The sequence below is a fragment of the Lucilia sericata genome, unplaced genomic scaffold, assembly GCF_015586225.1.
Source record: "Lucilia sericata isolate MDLA Ls3-8-SP2 unplaced genomic scaffold, ASM1558622v1 Contig000206F_arrow, whole genome shotgun sequence".
Lineage (NCBI taxonomy): Eukaryota > Metazoa > Arthropoda > Insecta > Diptera > Calliphoridae > Lucilia > Lucilia sericata.
Genome location: NW_023994234.1, coordinates 222,978 through 246,241, shown reverse-complemented (window position 1 = coordinate 246,241; position 23,264 = coordinate 222,978). Strand labels below are relative to the sequence as shown.

Below are 23,264 nucleotides of genomic sequence, written 5' to 3'. Positions count from 1 at the left end.
TGAAATCATTCTCTTAAACAATGTATTACATTTAATATTCAAATACTATTGATAACAGAGATGGACAGAATGGACTTTTAGATGACATACAACATTTTGTAAATAAAGTTGTTTTGGCATAAAATGATCGAAAACTGCGTTTTTTTCAAACTTCAGCACAAGATATCTTAAATTCCAGATGCGATAGAGGTCAGATTCGTATTATTCAGTTAGTCTCAATCAAATAGAAAAGTATAACTTGGTCTCAAGGTTTCGACTTTTTTCAAATTTTGTCTTCCTGTGTAATAAAACTATATGATATATTAATATTACGTATTATTCACGAAATTTTCGTGAATATTACGAAAATAAAACCATAATACAAATTCGATAAGAGAACGAGTTTAGTCTAGAAATAGTTTAAGTCAACCAAAAACTAATATTATTAATAAATAAAATATTCATTATTTATAAAGTTTCCAAGCTATTGCTTAAAAAACGTTCACTATCCACATCATTTTGGTAACTGGCAACCGAGATATATAAAAGTTTCCTCCCACAAACGACTTTAGATTCCTTTAAACAAGTTTGACTTGTAAGTGCCGTTTGCCCTTTAAATGGCGATACCGAAAATAATCTATATGATTTAAAATTAAATTTTGTTTTTATTTGATCTAATACTAAGGTGAACATAAACACAATAAAGTAAAACAAACAGAAAGCAAATTTATTTTTTATATTTGTCAATATTCTCCAAAAGTTCATCAGCTTCCTCGGCAGTTTTGACACGCAATAACATAGATGTTGGTTTCTCTACATCCGGTGTTGGCAGACAAACCATCATAACATTATTCTTACCCATGCGTTGGGCAGGAATTGCCGAATTCAAAATTAAATTCACTAAAATGTTGCCCAAATTTGTGTCGGCACGTACAATCAGTTGAGTTTTCTCGCTTGATTCCACTGGCTTCAAATATAAAGTGCCAACACCTTTATCAACAAAGTTACCATCTTTCTTGACAAAAACTTTGCATTTCTTCGAATAGACAGCATCATCTTCCACCACTTGTTTGAATTCATTTTTGGGCGGCTCCTCATCTTCGTCCTCATTTGCGGCAGCTGTGGTGTCTGATGCAGCAGCTGGGGGTTTAATATTGCCAAATGAGAATGGTGTGGGTGTAAAAGAGAATGGTTTCGGAGCAGTGCTCGACTGATTGGTGGTATTTGACAAATTGCCAAATGAAAAACCAGACGATGGGGTCGTGGTTGACGAAGATGTTGCTGTCGTGGTGGATGTCTCTGAAGTGGAAGGTTTTAAACCAAAACTGAATGTTGTAGCTGGAGTGGCAGGCTTAGCTGGTGATGTTTCCTCGGTTTTCTTAAGACCGAAAGAGAAGCCATTTGTTTTTGCCGCAGTATCTGTTGTGGTTGATGTTGCCGATGTAGTGGACGAGCTGCTGCTGGAAAATTTGAAGCTTCCTATTCCTGTTGATGGCGTTGAAGCTGGCTTTTCTGTGGCATCTGTGGTAGAGCCTTTTGTTGCTTCCTTCTTCTTTTCATCCTCGATTTCTTTTAAATATTTTTCATAATCTTTAAATATTGGTGAAAGAATACATACTGGATTCTTGTCAACGTGAGTTTTTACCCATTCACTAACAGCCTGATTGAGACTGCTTAGTTTCTTATAATATTCAGAAGAAGAGCTAAATGAAAATGGTGAACTTTCGCTGGCCGTTGTTGTTGAAGTTTTGGAAGCTGCAGTCGTGGTTGCGGAGACATTAGTATTTCCAAATGAAAATGTTGAGGCCGCTTTTGAACTTTCAGTAGTTTTAGAAGCAGTAGCAGTCGCTGTACCAAAAGAAAAGGTTGGAGTGGCATTAGCTGTTGTTGTGCTACTGCTGACAGCACTGCTTGTTGGAGTGGAAGTTGCTGCAGCAGCCGGCAATTTACTTAAAAATGAGAATGGTGATGCGGATCCTGTTGTTGCCGCAGTTGAAGCTGGTTTTCCAAAGCCGGCAAAACCGCTAAATACACTTTTGGTGCCGGAACCACCATCAGCTGCATCACTGCCAGAAGCTGGCGCTATTTTTCGTTTAGCTTTTTTAATCACACGATTTTTTAATTCATCTTCACTTGCTGTACGGAAAGTTCCACGGTCCTCCGGCTCTTCTTCGCGATCCCAATTATCGTGATTAAGATCCGAGGTAGCTTGCCTTTTTCCAGCCATTTTTTATTCAACTTTTTATTTTTTGCAAAAATGTGCAAAAGTTATTTCCTTTTTCTGCGGCTTGTGCGGCAGAGTCCTGTGCCGACAAATATTAACGGCGGCGGCGACTGACACTAAATATATTGGCGGCGGCTTAAAATCGACTGTAAGCCGGCTAAGATTTCAACTAAGTTTATTTTTTAAATTTTCAACGATTTTAAATAAAAACGGAATCCGAGAGATCAGAATGTGGGATTTTGGAAGCAAATATATTGTTTATAACAACAAAACAGAGCAAGCACAAAAGTTGTGTGAGAAATTATGCAGGGAAGGATAAAAAATTCTTAAAAATTAAAAACAACTCCTTTCTCCAAGTTTTACGAGGATCGGCCTATATTTGAGCCTATCCTCCATATAAAACATCTTGTAGAAAATCAGTTTTAAAAATTTTGCATTAAGAAAATTATCAATAACGTAAAAACAAAGATATTTTATTTATTTACTAGCTATACCCACTGTGCTTTGCTACCCTAAAAGCAATATAAATAAGAAACCCACTTAACGATTTTGATGATTCTAACTACAATGGTTTTCCAGATATACAATTTGTTACATATGGGAGATTCCACGCAAATTATTGCAATTTCGCCAATTTTTCCGAACGTTAATTAAGATTTTAATGTAATCTATGAAAAATTTGAATAATCTAATAGTTTCCCAGATATACGAGATTTTGTATTTAATTCATATGGGAGATGCCATGCTCCTGCTGCTAGTGCGCCTACTTTTTGTCCTAAGTAATCATATTGACACTAAAGGGGCTCCGACAAAATTTGAGGACTCTAACCGTTATATTATCTCAGATATACTGATTTAATAAAAGTAGCCTCTTCCAGACAAACAGGAATATACTGTGAAAATATCAAGAAAATCGGTTCAGCCGTTTAGTAGTCTATAAACTTCAAACATATAAACAAACAATTTAGAAGATAGATAAAAGATAGATAGATGTAATCATTTTCAATTTATTTTTGTGATAATGGACCTGTTTAACAATAGTTTATAAAAATCACCTAATAATGTATTTGATATGTAATAAGAATCATATTTCATTAATTTTTTACTTATGTATGTTTATAATATCCATTTGATTAATTTTTTAATAAAAGGTCTGTTTCATATAAACAATATGTTCCACCAGACATACATAGATAAATATAAATGCATATAATATTTTGAATCTATTATATGCGGCTTGTGCGGTTCAACTACAGACACCTAAGTCGTACAAAATTTAAGGGAACGACGGCTGAACACAAGCAAGTCAGTGGCGGCTTTATAACGGGTGTTAATTGGCAAATAGAAAAATTTATTAAATTAAAGAAATAAAGTATTAAATGCTTAAATTTAAATAATTTAACGTAAGTACTAAGGGAACTACTTATAGTAAGAATTCAAGCAATTTTCAAATCAATATAAGCTTAACATTTTGACGGCGTTTTAAAAATTTATCGGCGGCAAGGCTTTGTTGTCCGTTAGTATACTAAAAGTTGTTTAAAGAGCAAATATCAAACAATAAATTTTTAGTCCTAGATTTTTAAAATACAATAAGAAATTATCTAATAATATAAAATTCGTAATTAATTTATATATTCAAGTTTTCTTTAATTGTACTGTTATCGATAATACTACTAACATTTTCTAGCGATTTTCAGTGCAGAAATTTTAAAAATGTTATCAGAGTCGTATGCAGAGTCGACAACGTGCTATAGTTCAAACAAAAAGTCGACTATTCGACCTTAAAATTTTCATTTTAAATTGGATTTTGTTTCTGTTTTTATTTTTTCTGTTTAAATAAAAATAAAACTCTCATAAAATAAAAAAAAACACAATCGTTTTGAAATTTTCAAAAAAAATTAAAAAAATCATACGACTTTCAATTTTTAATCCGTATTTTCAGTATTACATATTATTATATATTTATATATTTTGTTTCTACACTATTATATTTTTTATTTTATTTGGATATTATAATTGGCCCTAAGTATTTTAAATAAATAAATAGAAGCATTATTGAATTTATTTTTAAGTCATAATTTTTGGAGTAATTTTTCCAATTTGTACGTTTGTAATAATAACTTTGTTTGTCCGTCTGTAGCAAAAAATCATATTTGAATTATTTTATACTTTTTGACTTTTTCAACTTTTCGACTATGTATTTTGGATTTATGGACTCTTATTTACAGAGTCGACTTTTCCTACAAGATATTCGAGTTATCAACTTTTATTAAACAGAATAGACGACATTGAATTTTGATTCATCGAATGCCGACCCGGAACGCACTTTTATTCAAAACCCATACTTAAAATTTTTAATATTTAAAACACATCTGAAAACTTAACCGCTTATTGCCAGTCGATTTAAAGCCGCTGCCAAAATGTTTAGTCTCCGCTAACGGCGTTGCCGATAATGTTTGTCTGCGTAGATCTTTATTGTGCGCAACACAGTCAGTAGTAATACGAGCAAAAAAATATTTTATGTGAAAACATCTCAAGTGAATGAAAAATAATACATTTTTACTTAAATTCCTCAAAATATATTAAAAAATAATTTAAATAATTATGGAAAAGTGATAAAAAATGAAAAAGCTAACAAAACCAAAAAAGTGTTAGACATAAAGTACAAGAAAAAGAATCAAGGCAGATGATTGAAAAAATTTTAAAAGAAAAAAGTGCACAAAAGAAAAAATTAAGAAATTCCAATATAAAATTATGAATAAGTGAAATGGCAAACGACAATTTAATAAAGAAATAAATTAAGTACAGGCGAAAAAAAAAACATTTACTTATTTTTATAATTTATAATAGAAAAAAAGGTTTCAAGTGGCGAAAAATGGGTGTTGCTACAACTACTACAACAACAACGACAACAAAAGCAGTAATAGAAACAATTTTACAACAAACAACAGTAGCAGTGAGTGGCAGCAGCGGCAATGGCAGTAGTCATCAATTGTAAAAAAAATAATAAATAAATCTTGTCATCTCTGTTACTTTGTTGGCCTTTAAATTGCGTTCTTTAAATTAAAAAGGATATGAATTGCGTTCTTTAAAATACCATAAAGGATGTCTCGTAAATAACAACGTAGTTAAATATAAGTTGTAGAAATTTAATAAAAATACTCATCAATTAAACAATGCAATAAAAAATCAAAAATAATACTCTCTGTGCGGTTAGAGAATAAACAAAAAATATTTTATTAAACAATTAACATCACAAATATATCTAAATATAAAAAATAAATAGCTATTTGCAACAATTTAATCAGATTTATTTATAATTTTGTTGCTATTTTGCATTTGCAATTGTCATAAATGAAAAAACAATCTTACGGCATAAAAAATATCCATATGTATAAAAACAAAGACGAAAAGAGAAAGAAGTTAAATATAACAACAATAACAAGTCTTCATACCGATAAACAAACAAATACAACAATTTTTTTTTAAGTCTGACTGACACATTGTGTCGTTGACGTCGCCTTCGTGGTTATTGTTGTTTTCGTACAAAGCAAAAGACAAAAAAAAACAAAACATTCGAAAATACATCTTGTTGCAATTGTGTGTGTGTTTAATTTTATATATTTTTTTGTTATTGTAAATCACAAATTGTGTAATTGCAAGAACATCACAATACATTCACTCGTACGCTCTTTAAAATACAAAGTTTTTGTTATGAATTTATCTTTATTTTTGTTTTTGCAAACATTTTTCGTCATAACTAGTGCGTGAGTGCGTCGTGGATAAATTACGTGTAAGTGCAGCACAGCTGTTTCTTTTTTGTGTCATCATTGAACTTTTTTTATAAGTCGTCACGCTCGATCTAATCGATCAATTTCGGACCAGTTTTAAACTATTTCCATTTATTGTTTCGGACTCCCTGCAGTGGCACTCTTTGTAGTGCCTTGAGTTCGTTTGTTAAAAATGCCGCCCGCACTGATTGGTATTGCTGAGTTTGTCGAAGAGACTCGAGATGATTATAATTCGCCAACGACGTCAACATTTGCATCCCGTATGCCTGATTGTCGTCAAACTATAGCAATATTGGAAGAGGTATGTAATAAATAGATTTATAAATTGTATGTACATATCTGAAACATTTTAAAATTATGCAAAAAATCTTTTTAGCATTAGTCTGCAGTGGTTGACAATAGTTTGTTCTCATCATGAAATTCATGTATTATGTATTAATATTAACAATTTAAAGACGTTCAATCAATATTTAATCAAAGACTAACGCTACAATATTGCGATTTTTTTAAATAAATTATTTGGTCCTTCAATGGAGAGCAAAAAGTGCCAAAAAGGGGAAAAGAACCAATTTAGACTCCTTCGAATACATTGAACAAGTGTTTATAAAATTTTAAAAATAGTTAATTTTACTCACACAAAATAAGCTATTTTTGTCTTATTTGGAATTTGGGTCCTAAGGTCTTTGCATAGTTTTTAAACACTGAGTAATTGGAAAAATAATATCGTCCTATTGTTTCTCAATTGCTACTTTGACAGTCCTGATGGAATGAGAATTTATAAGAACGGAGTTTTTGGTACTTTTACGTTCTTCAAGGTTAATTTTGATTGTTCATGCCGATAAGAACTTAGATATGTTTCAGTTCTCTAATATAGTACTTTTTTCGATTCTAGTGATATTTAATTTAAATATTAAAACCGATTTCAATTACCTCACGCCTAACTTTCACGTTCGATTACTTACCAAATTTATATTTCAAATTGCGATTTTTATTTTTTAGAAACTTTTTGTCCTTCAATATACATATGTACATAAATATGTACCACCATATGTACATATGTATTTAGTTTGTTTACATTTCAAATAAATACAAAATTTTCTTAGAATCGAATAGTTAATACATAATAAAAAATATATATATTTTGCAAAAAAAGACACAAAAACCAGTTGTTTATATAAAAATCTTCTTTTTTATTTGTGTAAAAATATACACACATTTTTTATTAATACTTTTTTTAAACACAAATGTAGTACATTTGTATATTTCATTTAAAATGCTATCATTAAATAAAAAAACACACAAGCACAAAAATATACTTACATACCTATAAATTAACCTTGTTCATGTAGAGTTATATAAGTAGTATTCATTTCATTGTATAAATAAAGCTGTTCTTAAATGTACTGTTGAAATAAATTTAATAAATCACAAGTGTCAATTTATTAATTGACCCCAAAGGTGGCTGTGTTGAATAGCTTTTTGTGAAAAAATATTAACAATTGTTTTCTATTCTAGTAAAGGGTTTGTTTAAAGAGTATTAAGTTTAAGAATAGTATTTTTTTGTACAATTTAAATGTATTTTTGAGGATTCAGGTTTAATGAAAATTTGCCATATACAGTGGTGGAAAAAATAATAGAAACGACTTTATTTTGGGACGAAAACTAAATTTTCTCAAAAAGTACCCGTTACAATTTGATGATTTGTATCTTAAATAAAATTTATTTAGGTCTACTTTCCTATGATAAATGGAGTTTGTAAGTTTTTATGCTCCATCGTATTTTATTGGTATTTAAAAAATTTGGCATTGGTAAAAATAATAGAAACGATTCACAGTATTACACTGGGGACATAAGCTGAGATTTCTTAAACAACTTTTTGCACTTATTTTTAAAAATTTTAATTATAAATGAAATTCTTAATATAAAAGTATACTTTTTACTTTAATTTTTATGTTAACATTTGTTTTTTCGAAGCTTGATTGACCATTTGGATCCTGAAAGCTGAATCAGAGGCCCGACTTTCAAGTTTTCTTAAATAAAAATTTCAGATATTGAAAGAAATGTCTTCTAATGTTTAAATTATCTAAAAAAATAGTTTTTGAGAAGATTTCGAGAAGAAAAAGTTTTGAACCCACTTATAGATAAGGACAATCCACCGATTTTTGGGACAAATTTCGAACAATATTTCGCTAATTTGCAATTCGACCTGTTCTTGGTGGTTAAAAAGGGGCTTAAATATCAAAGTATATTGATGGACTTGTGAAATAATGCTAAAATAAGTAAAATTTAACACAAAAAGTTCACAAAACCCAAAAAATTTTAAAATTCAGTTTGAATTGTAGGTAGTCTACTGTAACGTAAGTTCAGATAAAATGCACCTTATCATATTAAAACATCAGAAAGAATATTCTTTGTAATTTTTTTCATAAAATAAACGTATTAGATTTTAGAAAAGGTAATAAAATAAAAAAAACATATTTTTTTTCCTCATTTATAAACATTCTGTTTTATTTTTTTCAATAGATTGTATTGGGTCTATACTAGTATTAATTCCCGACAAGTACTATACCTAAATTTCAAATTAATTTTCGAAATTTTTACATTTCTTGAAATTTTAGTTTTAAATTCAACTTATTTTACCTGTCCAACAAGATATTTTGATATTTAAGCCCCTTTTTAACCACCAAGAACGGGTTGAATTGCCAAAATGTGAAATATTGCTCAAAATCGGGGCCAAAAATCGGTGGATTATCGTTATCAATAAGCGGATACAAAACTTCTTCGGCTCGAAATATTTTCAATAAAGGTATTTTCAGACTACAATACTGAGTATTAACACACTTCAAATTAAAAATATTATGAAAATAATTCGCATTTTCAAAAAATCAATCCGAAAAATACATTTTATGTTTACACTATAACATTTGTAATATTTTTTATCCAATTTTCAATTATTTATGCACTTTTCGTTCTTATTTTTAATGTATTTTACACTTTTTGTTTGTTTTTTATTGTATTTATAAAATACATACCGAATACGTTTGAAAATAAAAAGTTTTTGAATTGTTTTAAAAAATTTATGAATACCGACCGTATGCCAAAAAAATCAGTAATATTTTTGAAAATCAAATTACAAATTATATTTAGACTAGTAAATTGTATTATGATACAAATATTCTTGACAAGTATTAATACTCAGTATTGTAGTCTGAAAATACCTTAACTAGTTTTTTAAGTAATTTAGTAATGTTAAGCAATTTCTTTCACTTTTTATTAAAGAAAATTTGAAAGTCGTGGCTCCAATTCAGCCGTCAGAGCTCATATGGTCAACCAAGCCACAGTGGTATAGGAAAAAAAAAAAGAGGGAAATAATTCGGTAACTTCTAAACGGTTAATCCGATTTTAATGAAATTTGGTATGCACAAAGAGGAGGTGTTGTCGAGTTTAGGTTTTGAATTTGGACCTTATAGGCCAACCAGGGGCCCGGCGGGGGGTCCTCAAATTAGGACACCTCGGCTATGTTAAATTTTTAAAACGATCCTATTTCTTCATTTGAGTTCCGATTTAAAAAAAATTTCGTATATAGAATCTCCTCATCGAGCACTATAAAAAATGTCGTCGTAGCAGTAAATTATCTCTTATAGTTTAGGAGATATTCGCATTTGAATATCAAAATTTTAAAATTTTTACCGTCCTTACTTTAGTTTTTTTGATAATAGCAGGTTCAAATATTTCCGATTTTCGCCATTTTTTTTTTATTTGCTTAACAACAAGTTTATATACCAAGCAGTGAAAGAATTATGTAAAAATCATGACTGAGTCCAAAGTTATAGGCATTTAAATTTAAAAAATTAAAAAAAGGCGATTTTTTGTCATTTTTTTGGGAAAAAAGTATCTTTTTCTTTTTAAGTTATCTAAAAAGTTTCTAAGAAGATGTATATAGAATTTATACTTTTTGGAAAGCTGACTTTACATAAAATACGATAAATGAAACAAAACCTAAAAATTTTTGATACCGAGGGGACCAGGTCCATCCAAAAAAACCCTATTTTTTATGGAAAATTAAATTTTGAGCAAAAATTCTCAAATCGCATAGTCGATATCAAATTATAGTGACCTGTTTTATATGACCCAATAAGTTCTTAATCATTTTGTAACGGGTTTCGATAACCCCGCCCCTGGTATGGATATAATAGGCAAAAAACCAAAAAATCCCATTTTTGGGATTTTTTAAAACTTTTTTGGGAATTCCGGGATTTCTAATAAGAAAATTCGAAATTTTTATTTAATTTTGGATTTTGAGTAAAAAAATCTACCTAACTGTAAAATTTCATCAAAAAATATTCATAAATAAAATTTTTATTGCAATTTGAAAAATTTGTATCTTCGCAAAAACTGAATAAAAAACATTTTTTAATTTTTTTTTAAAAAAGTATTCCGCGAATTTTTTAATTTTCAAAAATTATATACAGTTTTGAAAAATAGACAAAATTACCTTTCCATTGATATATAACATGCCTACCTAATGTTTTTTAAGTGACAAATTAATTAGGGAAAACTCAACATCTTTTAGAAAATTTGCCTAGCACTATTATTTTCATCCATAAGGTTAACTCTTAAATTTGTTACATATATGGATGAAAATAATAGTGCTAGGTAAATTTTCTAAAAGATGTTGAGTTTTCCCTAATTAATTTGTCACTTAAAAAACATTATGTAGGCATGTTATATATCAATGGAAAGGTAATTTTGTCTATTTTTCAAAACTGTATATAATTTTTGAAAATTAAAAAATTCGCGGAATACTTTTTTAAAAAAAAATTAAAAAATGTTTTTTATTCAGTTTTTGCGAAGATACAAATTTTTCAAATTGCAATAAAAATTTTATTTATGAATATTTTTTGATGAAATTTTACAGTTAGGTAGATTTTTTTACTCAAAATCCAAAATTAAATAAAAATTTCGAATTTTCTTATTAGAAATCCCGGAATTCCCAAAAAAGTTTTAAAAAATCCCAAAAATGGGATTTTTTGGTTTTTTGCCTATTATATCCATACCAGGGGCGGGGTTATCGAAACCCGTTACAAAATGATTAAGAACTTATTGGGTCATATAAAACAGGTCACTATAATTTGATATCGACTATGCGATTTGAGAATTTTTGCTCAAAATTTAATTTTCCATAAAAAATAGGGTTTTTTTGGATGGACCTGGTCCCCTCGGTATCAAAAATTTTTAGGTTTTGTTTCATTTATCGTATTTTATGTAAAGTCAGCTTTCCAAAAAGTATAAATTCTATATACATCTTCTTAGAAACTTTTTAGATAACTTAAAAAGAAAAAGATACTTTTTTCCCAAAAAAATGACAAAAAATCGCCTTTTTTTAATTTTTTAAATTTAAATGCCTATAACTTTGGACTCAGTCATGATTTTTACATAATTCTTTCACTGCTTGGTATATAAACTTGTTGTTAAGCAAATAAAAAAAAATGGCGAAAATCGGAAATATTTGGACCTGCTATTATCAAAAAAACTAAAGTAAGGACGGTAAAAATTTTAAAATTTTAATATTCAAATGCGAATATCTCCTAAACTATAAGAGATAATTTACTGCTACGACGACATTTTTTATAGTGCTCGATGAGGAGATTCTATATACGAAATTTTTTTTAAATCGGAACTCAAATGAAGAAATAGGATCGTTTTAAAAATTTAACATAGCCGAGGTGTCCTAATTTGAGGACCCCCCGCCGGGCCCCTGGTTGGCCTATAAGGTCCAAATTCAAAACCTAAACTCGACAACACCTCCTCTTTGTGCATACCAAATTTCATTAAAATCGGATTAACCGTTTAGAAGTTACCGAATTATTTCCCTCTTTTTTTTTTCCTATACCACTGTGCAAGCGTTGAAAAAAAACACACCTTAACATAAAGAACCGAGGAAACAGTATATTTTGATATTGGGAATATCATTTACAATTCAAATTTTTAAAAATAAATACAAAATACAGTTTAAGGTATTTTCAGACTACAATACTGAGTATTAACACACTTCAAATTAAAAATATTATGAAAATAATTCGCATTTTCAAAAAATCAATCCGAAAAATACATTTTATGTTTACACTATAATATTTGTAATATTTTTTATCCAATTTTCAATTATTTATGCACTTTTCGTTCTTATTTTTAATGTATTTTACAATTTTTGTTTGTTTTTTATTGTATTTATAAAATACATCCCGAATACGTTTGAAAATAAAAAGTTTTTGAATTGTTTTAAAAAATTTATGAATACCGACCGTATGCCAAAAAAATCAGTAATATTTTTGAAAATCAAATTACAAATTATATTTAGACTAGTAAATTGTATTATGATACAAACATTTTTGACAAGTATTAATACTCAGTATTGTAGTCTGAAAATACCTTTAGACTAGTAAATTGTGTTATGATACAAACATTTTTGACAAGTATTAATACTCAGTATTGTAGTCTGAAAATACCTTTAAGAAATCTCAGCTTATGTCCCCAGTGTAATACTGTGAATCGTTTCTATTATTTTTTCCAATGCAAAATTTTTTAAATACCAATAAAATACGATGGAGCAAAAAAAACTTACAAACTCCATTTATCATAGGAAAGTAGACCTTTTATTATAGATACAAATCAAATTCTAATGGATACTTTTTGAGAGACTTAGTTTTCACCACTAAATAAAGTCGTTTCTATTATTTTTTCCACCACTGTATTTTGTTTAATTTATATAATTTTAATTTTATATATACATATATTTCTGAAACACTATTTTTTTTTATAATTTTAAATTCATTGGAATTTAGATAAACAGCAAATATTTGAACAATTTTGTATATATAATTTTTTAAACTAAAATAAAATTAAAAAAATATAGGCAGAGCAATTTAAACACCCGTACATTTAAAATTGTTTTATGCCATTTTTGTTTTTGTTTTTTATTTTTGCTTAATAAATAATTCGTACCAAAATGCATAATATGATGCTGACGTTATTTAGCGGTGGATAGATTTACGAGGGGATGGTTTGGTTTGGTTGTGAGACTGAGTCTAGTGATAATCACTTTATTCTATAGTTGGAATGGAATTTAGTTTATTTAATTTTTGTTCACTTTTTTATTCGTTTCGTCTGTTTTTCCACAATATTTTATAATTTTTTTATTGCTGCTGCTGTTGTTGTTGTCATTTTTTGGCATAGAGCCAAATGAAGTGGTTGGATGTTGGTTTGTTTGTTTTATATTTTTTTTGTATTTAGATGCCACTAATAAATTTTAAGCTATTTTACTTTTTTAAATACATCAGTGTTTATATACAAAGATTTCAGTGTTTTATTTGTCTGTCTGTCTGTTTATTCTTGTTGTTGCTATTTTTAACGTTTGTCTGACACAAATTCATTGCAATCCATGAATAAAACGAAATAGCTGCTAGCAAAATGAAATCACGTCACTAATTTTTGTGCAAGTTTGTATTTGCCACCAGAGTATTTAAAATAGCAGCAGTAATATATAGGCAATACTATCATTATGATAACTACTAACTACAACACCAACCAATGACAATTCCAACCTTCTTATCAGCACATTTGCAAGTTTGTTCGTTACCAATAACATCTACAGTCTTTACAAGACTAGACTATAGTCTTACTCTCAGATAATTCTATAGACTTGACAATAGATCAACAATTTTTTATTAATCAGTCTATATTCTTGACTATAAACATATATCAGTCCATACATAGACTTGACTATAGATTTCACTATAGAGTAGTCGGCATTCATTACTGTATACAGTATTAACTATACAACAGTTTATGGTCTTGAATACAGATAAGTCTATATTTCGATTTCAAATCAAATTGTGCTTTATAAAGTTGTTGAGGGTTTATTGCAGGAATATGGAAAATGTGCATAATACGAGTAATGCGTAATACGTTCAAATACGAGGGTAAATCTTTAGTATATATACATACGTCTATAGGCCAGTCTAATATCTTGACTATAGGCCAGTCTATAATCTTGACTATATGCCAGTTTATAATTCAGACCAGACTATAGTATTGAATATTGATCAGTTTATAGTTTTAATTAATTTTCAGTCTATTGTCTTTCTATAGCTTTCATTGACCACAGATAAGTCTATAGTCTTTACTATAGATCAGACTATAATCTTGAATATATGTATGTATATCAGTCTATAACCCTTAATATATGTCAGTATGTACTCTTGACTATGAATTAGTTTATAGTCGTAAGTATTGACTATAGAGCAGAATGTATCCTTAACTATTGATCACTCTATTATCTTTACTACAGATCATTCTATAATTTTTACTATATTTCAGTCTATAGTTTTGACTATAGATCAGTCTATAGTTTCCAATATATATCTATATCTGCTTTGACTATTTTAGTCTGTAGTTTTGATAATAGTTCAATCTGTAGTTTTGATAATAGATAAGTGTGCAGTCTTAACAATAGACTAGTCAATAGTCTTGACTATAGATCCGTCTATCGTCTAAGACTTACATAGGTATAGTGTTCATCTAATATCCTCTAGTACCCTTTCTAGAGAAGTTTAAAATAAAAACGAACGCAGCAGATTCTAAAAAAATGTGTTTTTATTTTCTCTTACTTGTGTTTGTTGGGTATGAACAACATGGAAAGAAAACACTAAATGGTTACTCTAATATTTTATATTTCATTTAATTATTTTAAAGTGTGTTGAATATATTTGTATTTAAATATTCCCCTTAATTCATTCGGTGATTGTGTGTCTAAAAGAAAAATTCGACCCTAATTAATTGCAGCATTTTTGTTGAGTGATAAAAATAAGAAAATAAAAACATATATAAAAGTTTTAAAATAGAAAAATATAGCTTCGTTCCAATTTTCTATTTCAAGCAAAGTGTGCTGCTGTGGCGTTTAAATAAATGTCTATGTTATGTATAGACATAATAAATTATGATTTTATTTCAAAAAATTATTGCCGCCATACATACATATGTTTTCTTTGAAAATGTTTAGTTTTGGTTTCATATTGCCAATAGAATAGTTAAATTGTCTTCAAAGAAATTTTCTTTTTTGGCTAGAGACATTTTGTAAGGACCACCATAATAGTACAAAATTAAAAGAAAAAACATATGTTTACCAAATGCAAAATATAAGTTGCAATATTTTCTTTTCTTAAATTAAAATAAATCTTCGGCATATTTTAATTGGATAGTTTAAAATTTAGGCTTAAAATTTGAATATTAATGGATTGCAACGGTCAATAAACCGTAATCATTGTCACTCGTATTGAAAAATTGCCGGTATTTTTTTTTATTAATTTCATTAGTTTATAAAACAAAAGATTTAAAAACGTTTCACACATTCTTCATCTTCTATTGTTTTCTTATGAATGAATTAATATTTAATGATCGATTTTTATATAATATAAATGTATTTTAAATAAAGTTAAAAGCTTTTATTCAAAAGCGACTATTTAAGTTAGCAATGGTTCAAAAACTGTGTTTTTTAATATTAAAACATTGTTTAGGAAACCATTTTTAACCGTATTTGTAAAATACTTTTTTTGAATTATTAAAGAATAATAATAAATAATTAATAGACAAGTGTATAGATAAGTCGATGGTTGATTAAAGATCAGTCTATAGCCTCGACTACAGATTAGTCTATAGTACCGACTATAGATCAGGCTATAGCCTAGACTATAATTCAGGCTATAGACTGATCTATAGTCGATACTATAGGTTATAGTCTCTACTATAGATCAGGCTATAGTCTTGACTTTAGATCAGTCTATATTTCCGACTATAGGTCAGTCTCTATAGTCTTAAATATAGATAATTATATAGTCTTGAGTATATCTCAATCGCTATTCTTGACTATAGACCAGTCTAAAGAACTGATTAAAGATCAGTCTAAAGAACTTATTAAAGATCAGTCTATATTCTTGACTATAAATCAGTGTTTAGTCTTGACTATATATCAGCCTATAGTATTGACTGTCTATATTCTTAACTATAGATCTGTCTGTAGTCATGACTATAGATCAGTCTATAGTTTTGACTATATATCAGTATCTATTTTTAAATATATTTAGATCAGTCTTTAGTGTTGACTTTAGATCAATCTATAGTCTTGACTATATATCAGTTTACAGTCTTGTCCATAGATCAGATTGAAGTCTCGAATATAGATCAATCTTGTCTTGACTAAAGATCACACTATTGTCTTGATGTTATAACAATCTATAGTATTTATCTATAGACTTTAAATCAGACTAAAATATATTCTTGATTATATACTTGACTATAGACCAGTGTATTGTCTTGTCTATATTCTTGATTATAGATCAGTCGATGTTCTGGCTATACTTCAGTATATAGTCATGATTATAAATCAGTATATAGTCTTGACTATAGATTCGTCTATAGTATTGATTATAAATCAGGGTATAATATGGACTATAGATCAATTTATAGTCTCGACTATAGATGAGTCAATAGTATTGACTATTGATGAGTCAATGTTGTTGACCAAAGATTTTAAAATATTTCCTACTAGCTATACCCAGTGTGCTTCGCTACCCTCATCGTAATGGAATAAAATAAATATTATTGTAAATGTATATATATCTGCAATATCAAAAAGTCCCCTATTTAAATTTATGTTTATATATTCAATATTTTAGAAAACTCAAAAAGTACCAATGAAGTACGAAAAAGTAACAAAAGACCTCTTTTATTTAATTTCATGTTCCTAAGTTCAATATTATAGAAAATTAAAAAAGTACCAGTTGAAGAACGAAAAATTACCAAAGGGTCCCCTTTTATAGATTCTCATTAACTCCGGGCTCCACATGGTTAATTTCATGTTATAAAAAACACAAAAAGTACCTTTTGAAGAACGAAAAATTACCAAAAAGTCCTCTTTCATATGTTCTCACTTACTCCGGGCTCTACGTACTTAATTTCATGTTTCTAGGTTCAATATAATAGAAAATTCAAAAAGTACCTTTTGAAGAACGAAAAAGTGCCGAAAAGTCCCCTTTTATAGGTTATCACTTAATCTTGGCTGTACTTGCTTAATTTCATGTTTCTAGGTTCAATATTATAGAAAATTCAAAAAGTACCTTTTGAAGAACAAAAAAGTACCAAAAAGTACCCTTTTATAGTTTCTCACTTAATCCAGGCTCTACATGCATACTTTCATGTTTCTATTTTCAATATTATAGAAAATTCATAAAGTACCTTTTGAAGAACGAAAAAGTACCAAAAAGTCCCCTTTTATAGATTCTCATTTACTACGGACTCTAAATGCTTATTTTCATGTTTCTAGGTTCAATTTAATAGAAAACTCAAAAAGTACCAGTCGAAAGACGAAAAAGTACCAAAAAGTCCCCTTTTATACATTCTCATTTACTAAGGGCTCTACATGCTTAATTTCATGTTTCTAGGTTAAATTTTATAGAAAACTCAAGAAGTACCAGTCGAAGGACGAAAAAGTACCAAAAAGTCCCCTTTTATAGATTCTCATTTACTCCGGGCTCTACATGCTTAATTTCATGTTTCTAGGTTAAATTTTATAGAAAACTCAAAAAGTACCAGTCGAAGGACGAAAAAGTACCAAAAAGTCCCCTTTTATAGATTCTCATTTACTAAGGGCTCTACATGCTTAATTTCATGTTTCTAGGTTAAATTTTATAGAAAACTCAAAAAGTACCAGTCGAAGGACGAAAAAGTACCAAAAAGTCCCCTTTTATAGATTCTCATTTACTAAGGGCTCTACATGCTTAATTTCATGTTTCTAGGTTAAATTTTATAGAAAACTCAAAAAGTACCAGTCGAAGGACGAAAAAGTACCAAAAAGTCCCCTATTATAGATTCTCATTTACTCTGGGCTCTACATGCTTAATTTCATGTTTCTAGGTTAAATTTTATAGAAAACTCAAAAAGTACCAGTCGAAGGACGAAAAAGTACCAAAAAGTCCCCTTTTATAGATTCTCATTTACTAAGGGCTCTACATGCTTAATTTCATGTTTCTAGGTTAAATTTTATAGAAAACTCAAAAAGTACCAGTCGAAAGACGAAAAAGTACCAAATAGTCCCCTTTTATAGATTCTCATTTACTAAGGGCTCTACATGCTTAATTTCATGTTTCTAGGTTAAATTTTATAGAAAACTCAAAAAGTACCAGTCGAAAGACGAAAAAGTACCAAATAGTCCCCTATTATAGATTCTCATTTACTAAGGGCTCTACATGCTTAATTTCATGTTTCTAGGTTAAATTTTATAGAAAACTCAAAAAGTACCAGTCGAAAGACGAAAAAGTACCAAATAGTCCCCTTTTATAGATTCTCATTTACTAAGGGCTCTACATGCTTAATTTTATGTTTCTAGGTTAAATTTTATAGAAAACTCAAAAAGTACCAGTCGAAGGACGAAAAAGTACCAAAAAGTCCCCTTTTATAGATTCTCATTTACTCTGGGCTATACATGCTTAAATTCATGTTTCTAGGTTAAATTTTATAGAAAACTCAAAAAGTACCAGTCGAAAGACGAAAAAGTTCCAAAAAGTCCCCTTTTATAGATTCTCATTTACTCCGGGCTCTACATGCTTAATTTCATGTTTCTAGGTTAAATTTTATAGAAAACTCAAAAAGTATCAGTCGAAAGACGAAAAAGTACCAAAAAGTCCCCTTTTATAGATTCTCATTAACTAAGGCCTCCGCATGCTTAATTTCATGTTTCTAGGTTAAATTTTATAGAAAACTCAAAAAGTACCAGTCGAAGGACGAAAAAGTACCAAATAGTCCCCTTTTATAGATTCTCATTTACTAAGGGCTCTACATGCTTAATTTTATGTTTCTAGGTTAAATTTTATAGAAAACTCAAAAAGTACCAGTCGAAGGACGAAAAAGTACCAAAAAGTCCCCTTTTATAGATTCTCATTAACTAAGGCCTCCGCATGCTTAATTTCATGTTTCTAGGTTAAATTTTATAGAAAACTCAAAAAGTACCAGTCGAAGGACGAAAAAGTACCAAAACGTCCCCTATTATAGATTCTCATTTACTCTGGGCTCTACATGCTTAATTTCATGTTTCTAGGTTAAATTTTATAGAAAACTCAAAAAGTACCAGTCGAAGGACGAAAAAGTACCAAAAAGTCCCCTTTTATAGATTCTCATTTACTCTGGGCTATACATGCTTAAATTCATGTTTCTGGGTTAAATTTTATAGAAAACTCAAAAAGTACCAGTCGAAAGACGAAAAAGTTCCAAAAAGTCCCCTTTTATAGATTCTCATTTACTCCGGGCTCTACATGCTTAATTTCATGTTTCTAGGTTAAATTTTATAGAAAACTCAAAAAGTATCAGTCGAAAGACGAAAAAGTACCAAAAAGTCCCCTTTTATAGATTCTCATTTACTAAGGGCTCTACATGCTTAATTTCATGTTTCTAGGTTAAATTTTATAGAAAACTCAAAAAGTACCAGTCGAAGGACGAAAAAGTACCAAATAGTCCCCTTTTATAGATTCTCATTTACTAAGGGCTCTACATGCTTAATTTTATGTTTCTAGGTTAAATTTTATAGAAAACTCAAAAAGTACCAGTCGAAGGACGAAAAAGTACCAAAAAGTCCCCTTTTATAGATTCTCATTAACTAAGGCCTCCGCATGCTTAATTTCATGTTTCTAGGTTAAATTTTATAGAAAACTCAAAAAGTACCAGTCGAAGGACGAAAAAGTACCAAAAAGTCCCCTTTTATAGATTCTCATTTACTCCGGTCTCTACATGTTTAATTTCATGTTTCTGGGTTCAATATTATAGAAAATTCAAAAAGTACCTTTTGAAGAACGAAAAAGTACCAAAAAGTCCCATTTTATAGATTCTCATTTACTCCGAGCTCTACATGCTTAATTTCATGTTTCTAGGTTTAATTTTAAAGAAAACTCAAAAAAGTACCTGTGTAGAACGAAAAAGTAGCGAAAAGTCCCTTTATTATTAATTTCATGTTTCTATTTCAATGTCATAGAAAACTCAAAAAGGACCAGTTGGAGAATGAAAAGTACCAATAAATATCACTTGATACCGGGGTTTCAAATAACACCCCATTAGGATATTTAGTGTTTCTAAATTTAAAAATTTTATCTAAATTGGATCATTGTGGTTGAATAAAATCAAATTTCCCGTTTTTACCCCTTTTGGTACTTTTTTCCTCCCCATTAACGAAATAAAAATTCTATTCCAAAAAGTTGCAACATCGTAGTGGGAGCCCGTTATTATGTATTCATATGTATAAGTTAATAAACCAAAAACAATGTTTTATGAAAAAAGTACCAAAAATAGGTACAATTTTAACCCCTTAAACGTCCGAATATCCAAAAAGTACTAAATTCATATTTTTATTTTTTCGTTAAGTTATGAAGGAGTCAAAAATATTTTTTGAATGTGCACTGGTTTAAAAGATACATGGGGTGCGAAAAAAGTACCAAAATACAGTTTTTACCCGCTTATTCCCTAAAGGGGCCGAATTTTAAAAAAGTACCAGACACCTGTCCGTTTATTTTTTAAATGAACGGCGATAAGCTTTAAACTGTTTTTGTATCTTTTCTAGTTTAGGAGATATAAGGTTACCGAATTTACCCGTTTTTACCCTTTTTTACCCCCTAAACATTCGAATTTCCAAAAATCCCGTCTTAGTGGATCTATTTGGCGGGAGACCAACCTCCTGTCCAAATTTCAGCTCTTTAGCTTCAACCGTTTAGGCTGTGCGATGATGAATCAGTCAGTCAGTCAGTCAGTCAGTAACGTTAGAATTTTATATATATAGATAATAGTCTTGATTATAGATCAGTCTATAGTCTTAACTAATGATCAATCTATAGTCTTGCCTTTAGATCAATGTATGATATTAACTACAGATCTGTTAAAAACCTCAACTATAGATTAATCTTTAGTGTCGATGAAAAAATAGACTCGTATTTAATTCCTTTTATGAATTATTTAAAGAAATATTTTTTAGTTCTCACGTAAAAATATTTATACGTACAATTAACTGAATAACTGTGTTTGCACCTAAAACGTTCGTATAAATGAAACACAAAAATGTATGCGTAAATTTTTTTATTCGATTTTATTAATTCATAAAATAAGAAGAAACCTGTTTTCATTTAGTTTTGTTATTATTGTTATTGTTTCTTAATCTCAATAATAAATAACTTTTTTACAGTTTATTTTCAACAATAACCTTTCAATCATACACCGAATACAATAAAAGAATACTAATTTAAATAAAAATAAAGACATGCAAAAAATAACAAATAACAAACGCGATTCTAAAAAAAGTTTTGCTAATTTAAAGTAACATATTTATAACTTGTAAAATGGGGTAAACAGAATGGCAGAAAAAGAGAAGAAATTTATAAATGATTTCTCTAATAAATTTCGTATGATATTTATCACAAATAGGACCCTCAGATCGTAAACAAAGGAGTGTAAAGTATTAAGTATAAAGCCCCGCAAAAATTGTAAATATGGTTCTCCGATCATTCGTACAGGTGTGTTCTTGTTTAATTAAAAAGTCATTTGTTTAAAAGGAGTTAAAGTATTTCCTTACAATTTTATATCCTTAATTAAATTAAAAATTCAAAAGAAATTTAAATGTCTATGAACACCTTTTCGATCGCCTCTTTGTCTTGAAAGTATGACTTGACAAAAATACCTAGTATTCTATTCTCTGCTTGCATTTTCATTAATTTTTTGGTTTTATATCTTTATTCGTATTGACGTAAATGCATTTCATTTTCGTCAATATAAATTGTATAATCAATAGTTTATTTTTTTTTTTCTTTTTTTTATTACGTTTTGTTTTCTTACCTTTTAAAGTATATACTGCACGTACATTACGCTGTGGTTTGGTATGGTTCTGCCGTATATTCCATCCCAGTCAAGTATTGGTAATGTTGCAGTGTTGTATTAAAAATGGAAATTGTTCATTTATGGCTTCGATGATCAACAACAATAATCAATCGTAAAAGGATTCTGTGGCTTTTTTCGGTTATTTTCACAAAAATAAAACAAATTTGTCATTTGCACAATATGTAGTTAAAATCGAATAAAAAAATTTAATAAAATAATTATTGCATCAGCGCAAAAATGGTGTGATGCTATTTTATTTTATTATTTTTCTGGACAACTTATGTGTTAATCATGCAGTGTGTTTTTAGGTGGCCTAGTCATGTATTATTGTGGCTTTTTTCTCATAAAACATTTTGTAAGGCATTACAATACATAAGCAGGAATATACAAATTTTGCACATACATTAGGGATATTCATAATAAGAAAAACAACCAATTTTTTTTTCGTACAATATTTTGTAGTAATAACCGCCAATCAATCAAAAGTGGATCCATAACGATAACCCAAATTGTAATAGAAAACCGACCAGCAGGTCAAATCGACACAAAACCCAAAGCAAAAGGACTAGATTAGTAAAGATCCACAAAATCTGTTTGAAATATGTATGTATGTATATCAATAACATGATATATATCGAGTCCTTTTTTCCGATAGAGGCAAATGTATAGAATTAATCGGAGCTCCGCGCTGCCTATGAAAAGTACTTAGTTAGTTAGTTTGAAAGATGTATATTATATGAAATCTAAAGAAGAACGCCTAAGCTTTAATCAGCCCTATTGTCCGCTCCTTTAGCAGTGTCTAAGGTAGAAATCGAACCCATGACCTCGGGTCTAACAGACTAGTACTCTCTCTACCGAGGGCTCAATACAAAAAACATTAAATAATGCTAATTATCTAAGAATAGTCGATGGCAATACACATCCATAACATTAAAAAAATGTTATCGTAAGCAATTAGACCGATTTTAAGATAGATAAATTTCAAAATACTATAAACCAAAAATATTGGTTTTTCTTTGAAATTTATATCACGGATGTGAAATTATTTGTTGAATATTTCAGTTCATGAAAATGTGAGATAGCGACTATTAAATATATTCCCTCTTTTTGGATAATATCTATTAGTATGTTTATTATTAGAAAATTGTTTCTTGAATTAAAAACATTCTTTGGGTCATTAAAATTTACCCTTTTGATTTTTCCAATTTTCATTCTTTCAATTTCTTTCATTACCTTTAACAAATACAACTTTTGAGGATTCTAGCTCTAATAGCTTCCTAGATACACGATTTTTAAACCCTCCACCACCA

The 23,264-nt window shown here is 29.0% G+C and overlaps 2 protein-coding genes across 3 annotated transcripts in view; one reads left to right on the top strand and one right to left on the bottom strand.

Moving 5' to 3' along the window:
- Positions 1 to 619: 619 nt before the first annotated feature.
- Positions 620 to 2,306, bottom strand: LOC119602009 (nuclear pore complex protein Nup50). Its single transcript, XM_037953318.1, has one exon. It carries the CDS (start codon positions 2,204 to 2,206, stop codon positions 707 to 709), a length of 1,500 nt encoding a protein of 499 aa, XP_037809246.1. The 5' UTR covers positions 2,207 to 2,306; the 3' UTR covers positions 620 to 706.
- Positions 2,307 to 4,654: 2,348 nt separating this feature from the next.
- LOC119602037 (arfGAP with SH3 domain, ANK repeat and PH domain-containing protein) overlaps positions 4,655 to 23,264 on the top strand; it is a 46,840-nt gene continuing 28,230 nt past the window's right edge. The window contains exon 1 of one of the 2 annotated variants that reach the window (XM_037953362.1): positions 4,655 to 6,295. In XM_037953362.1, coding sequence (XP_037809290.1) covers positions 6,167 to 6,295 — 129 coding nt within the window. In that variant the 5' untranslated portion in view covers positions 4,655 to 6,166. The remainder of the gene's footprint in view (positions 6,296 to 23,264) is intronic. The other variant, XM_037953363.1, reaches the window with a different exon arrangement.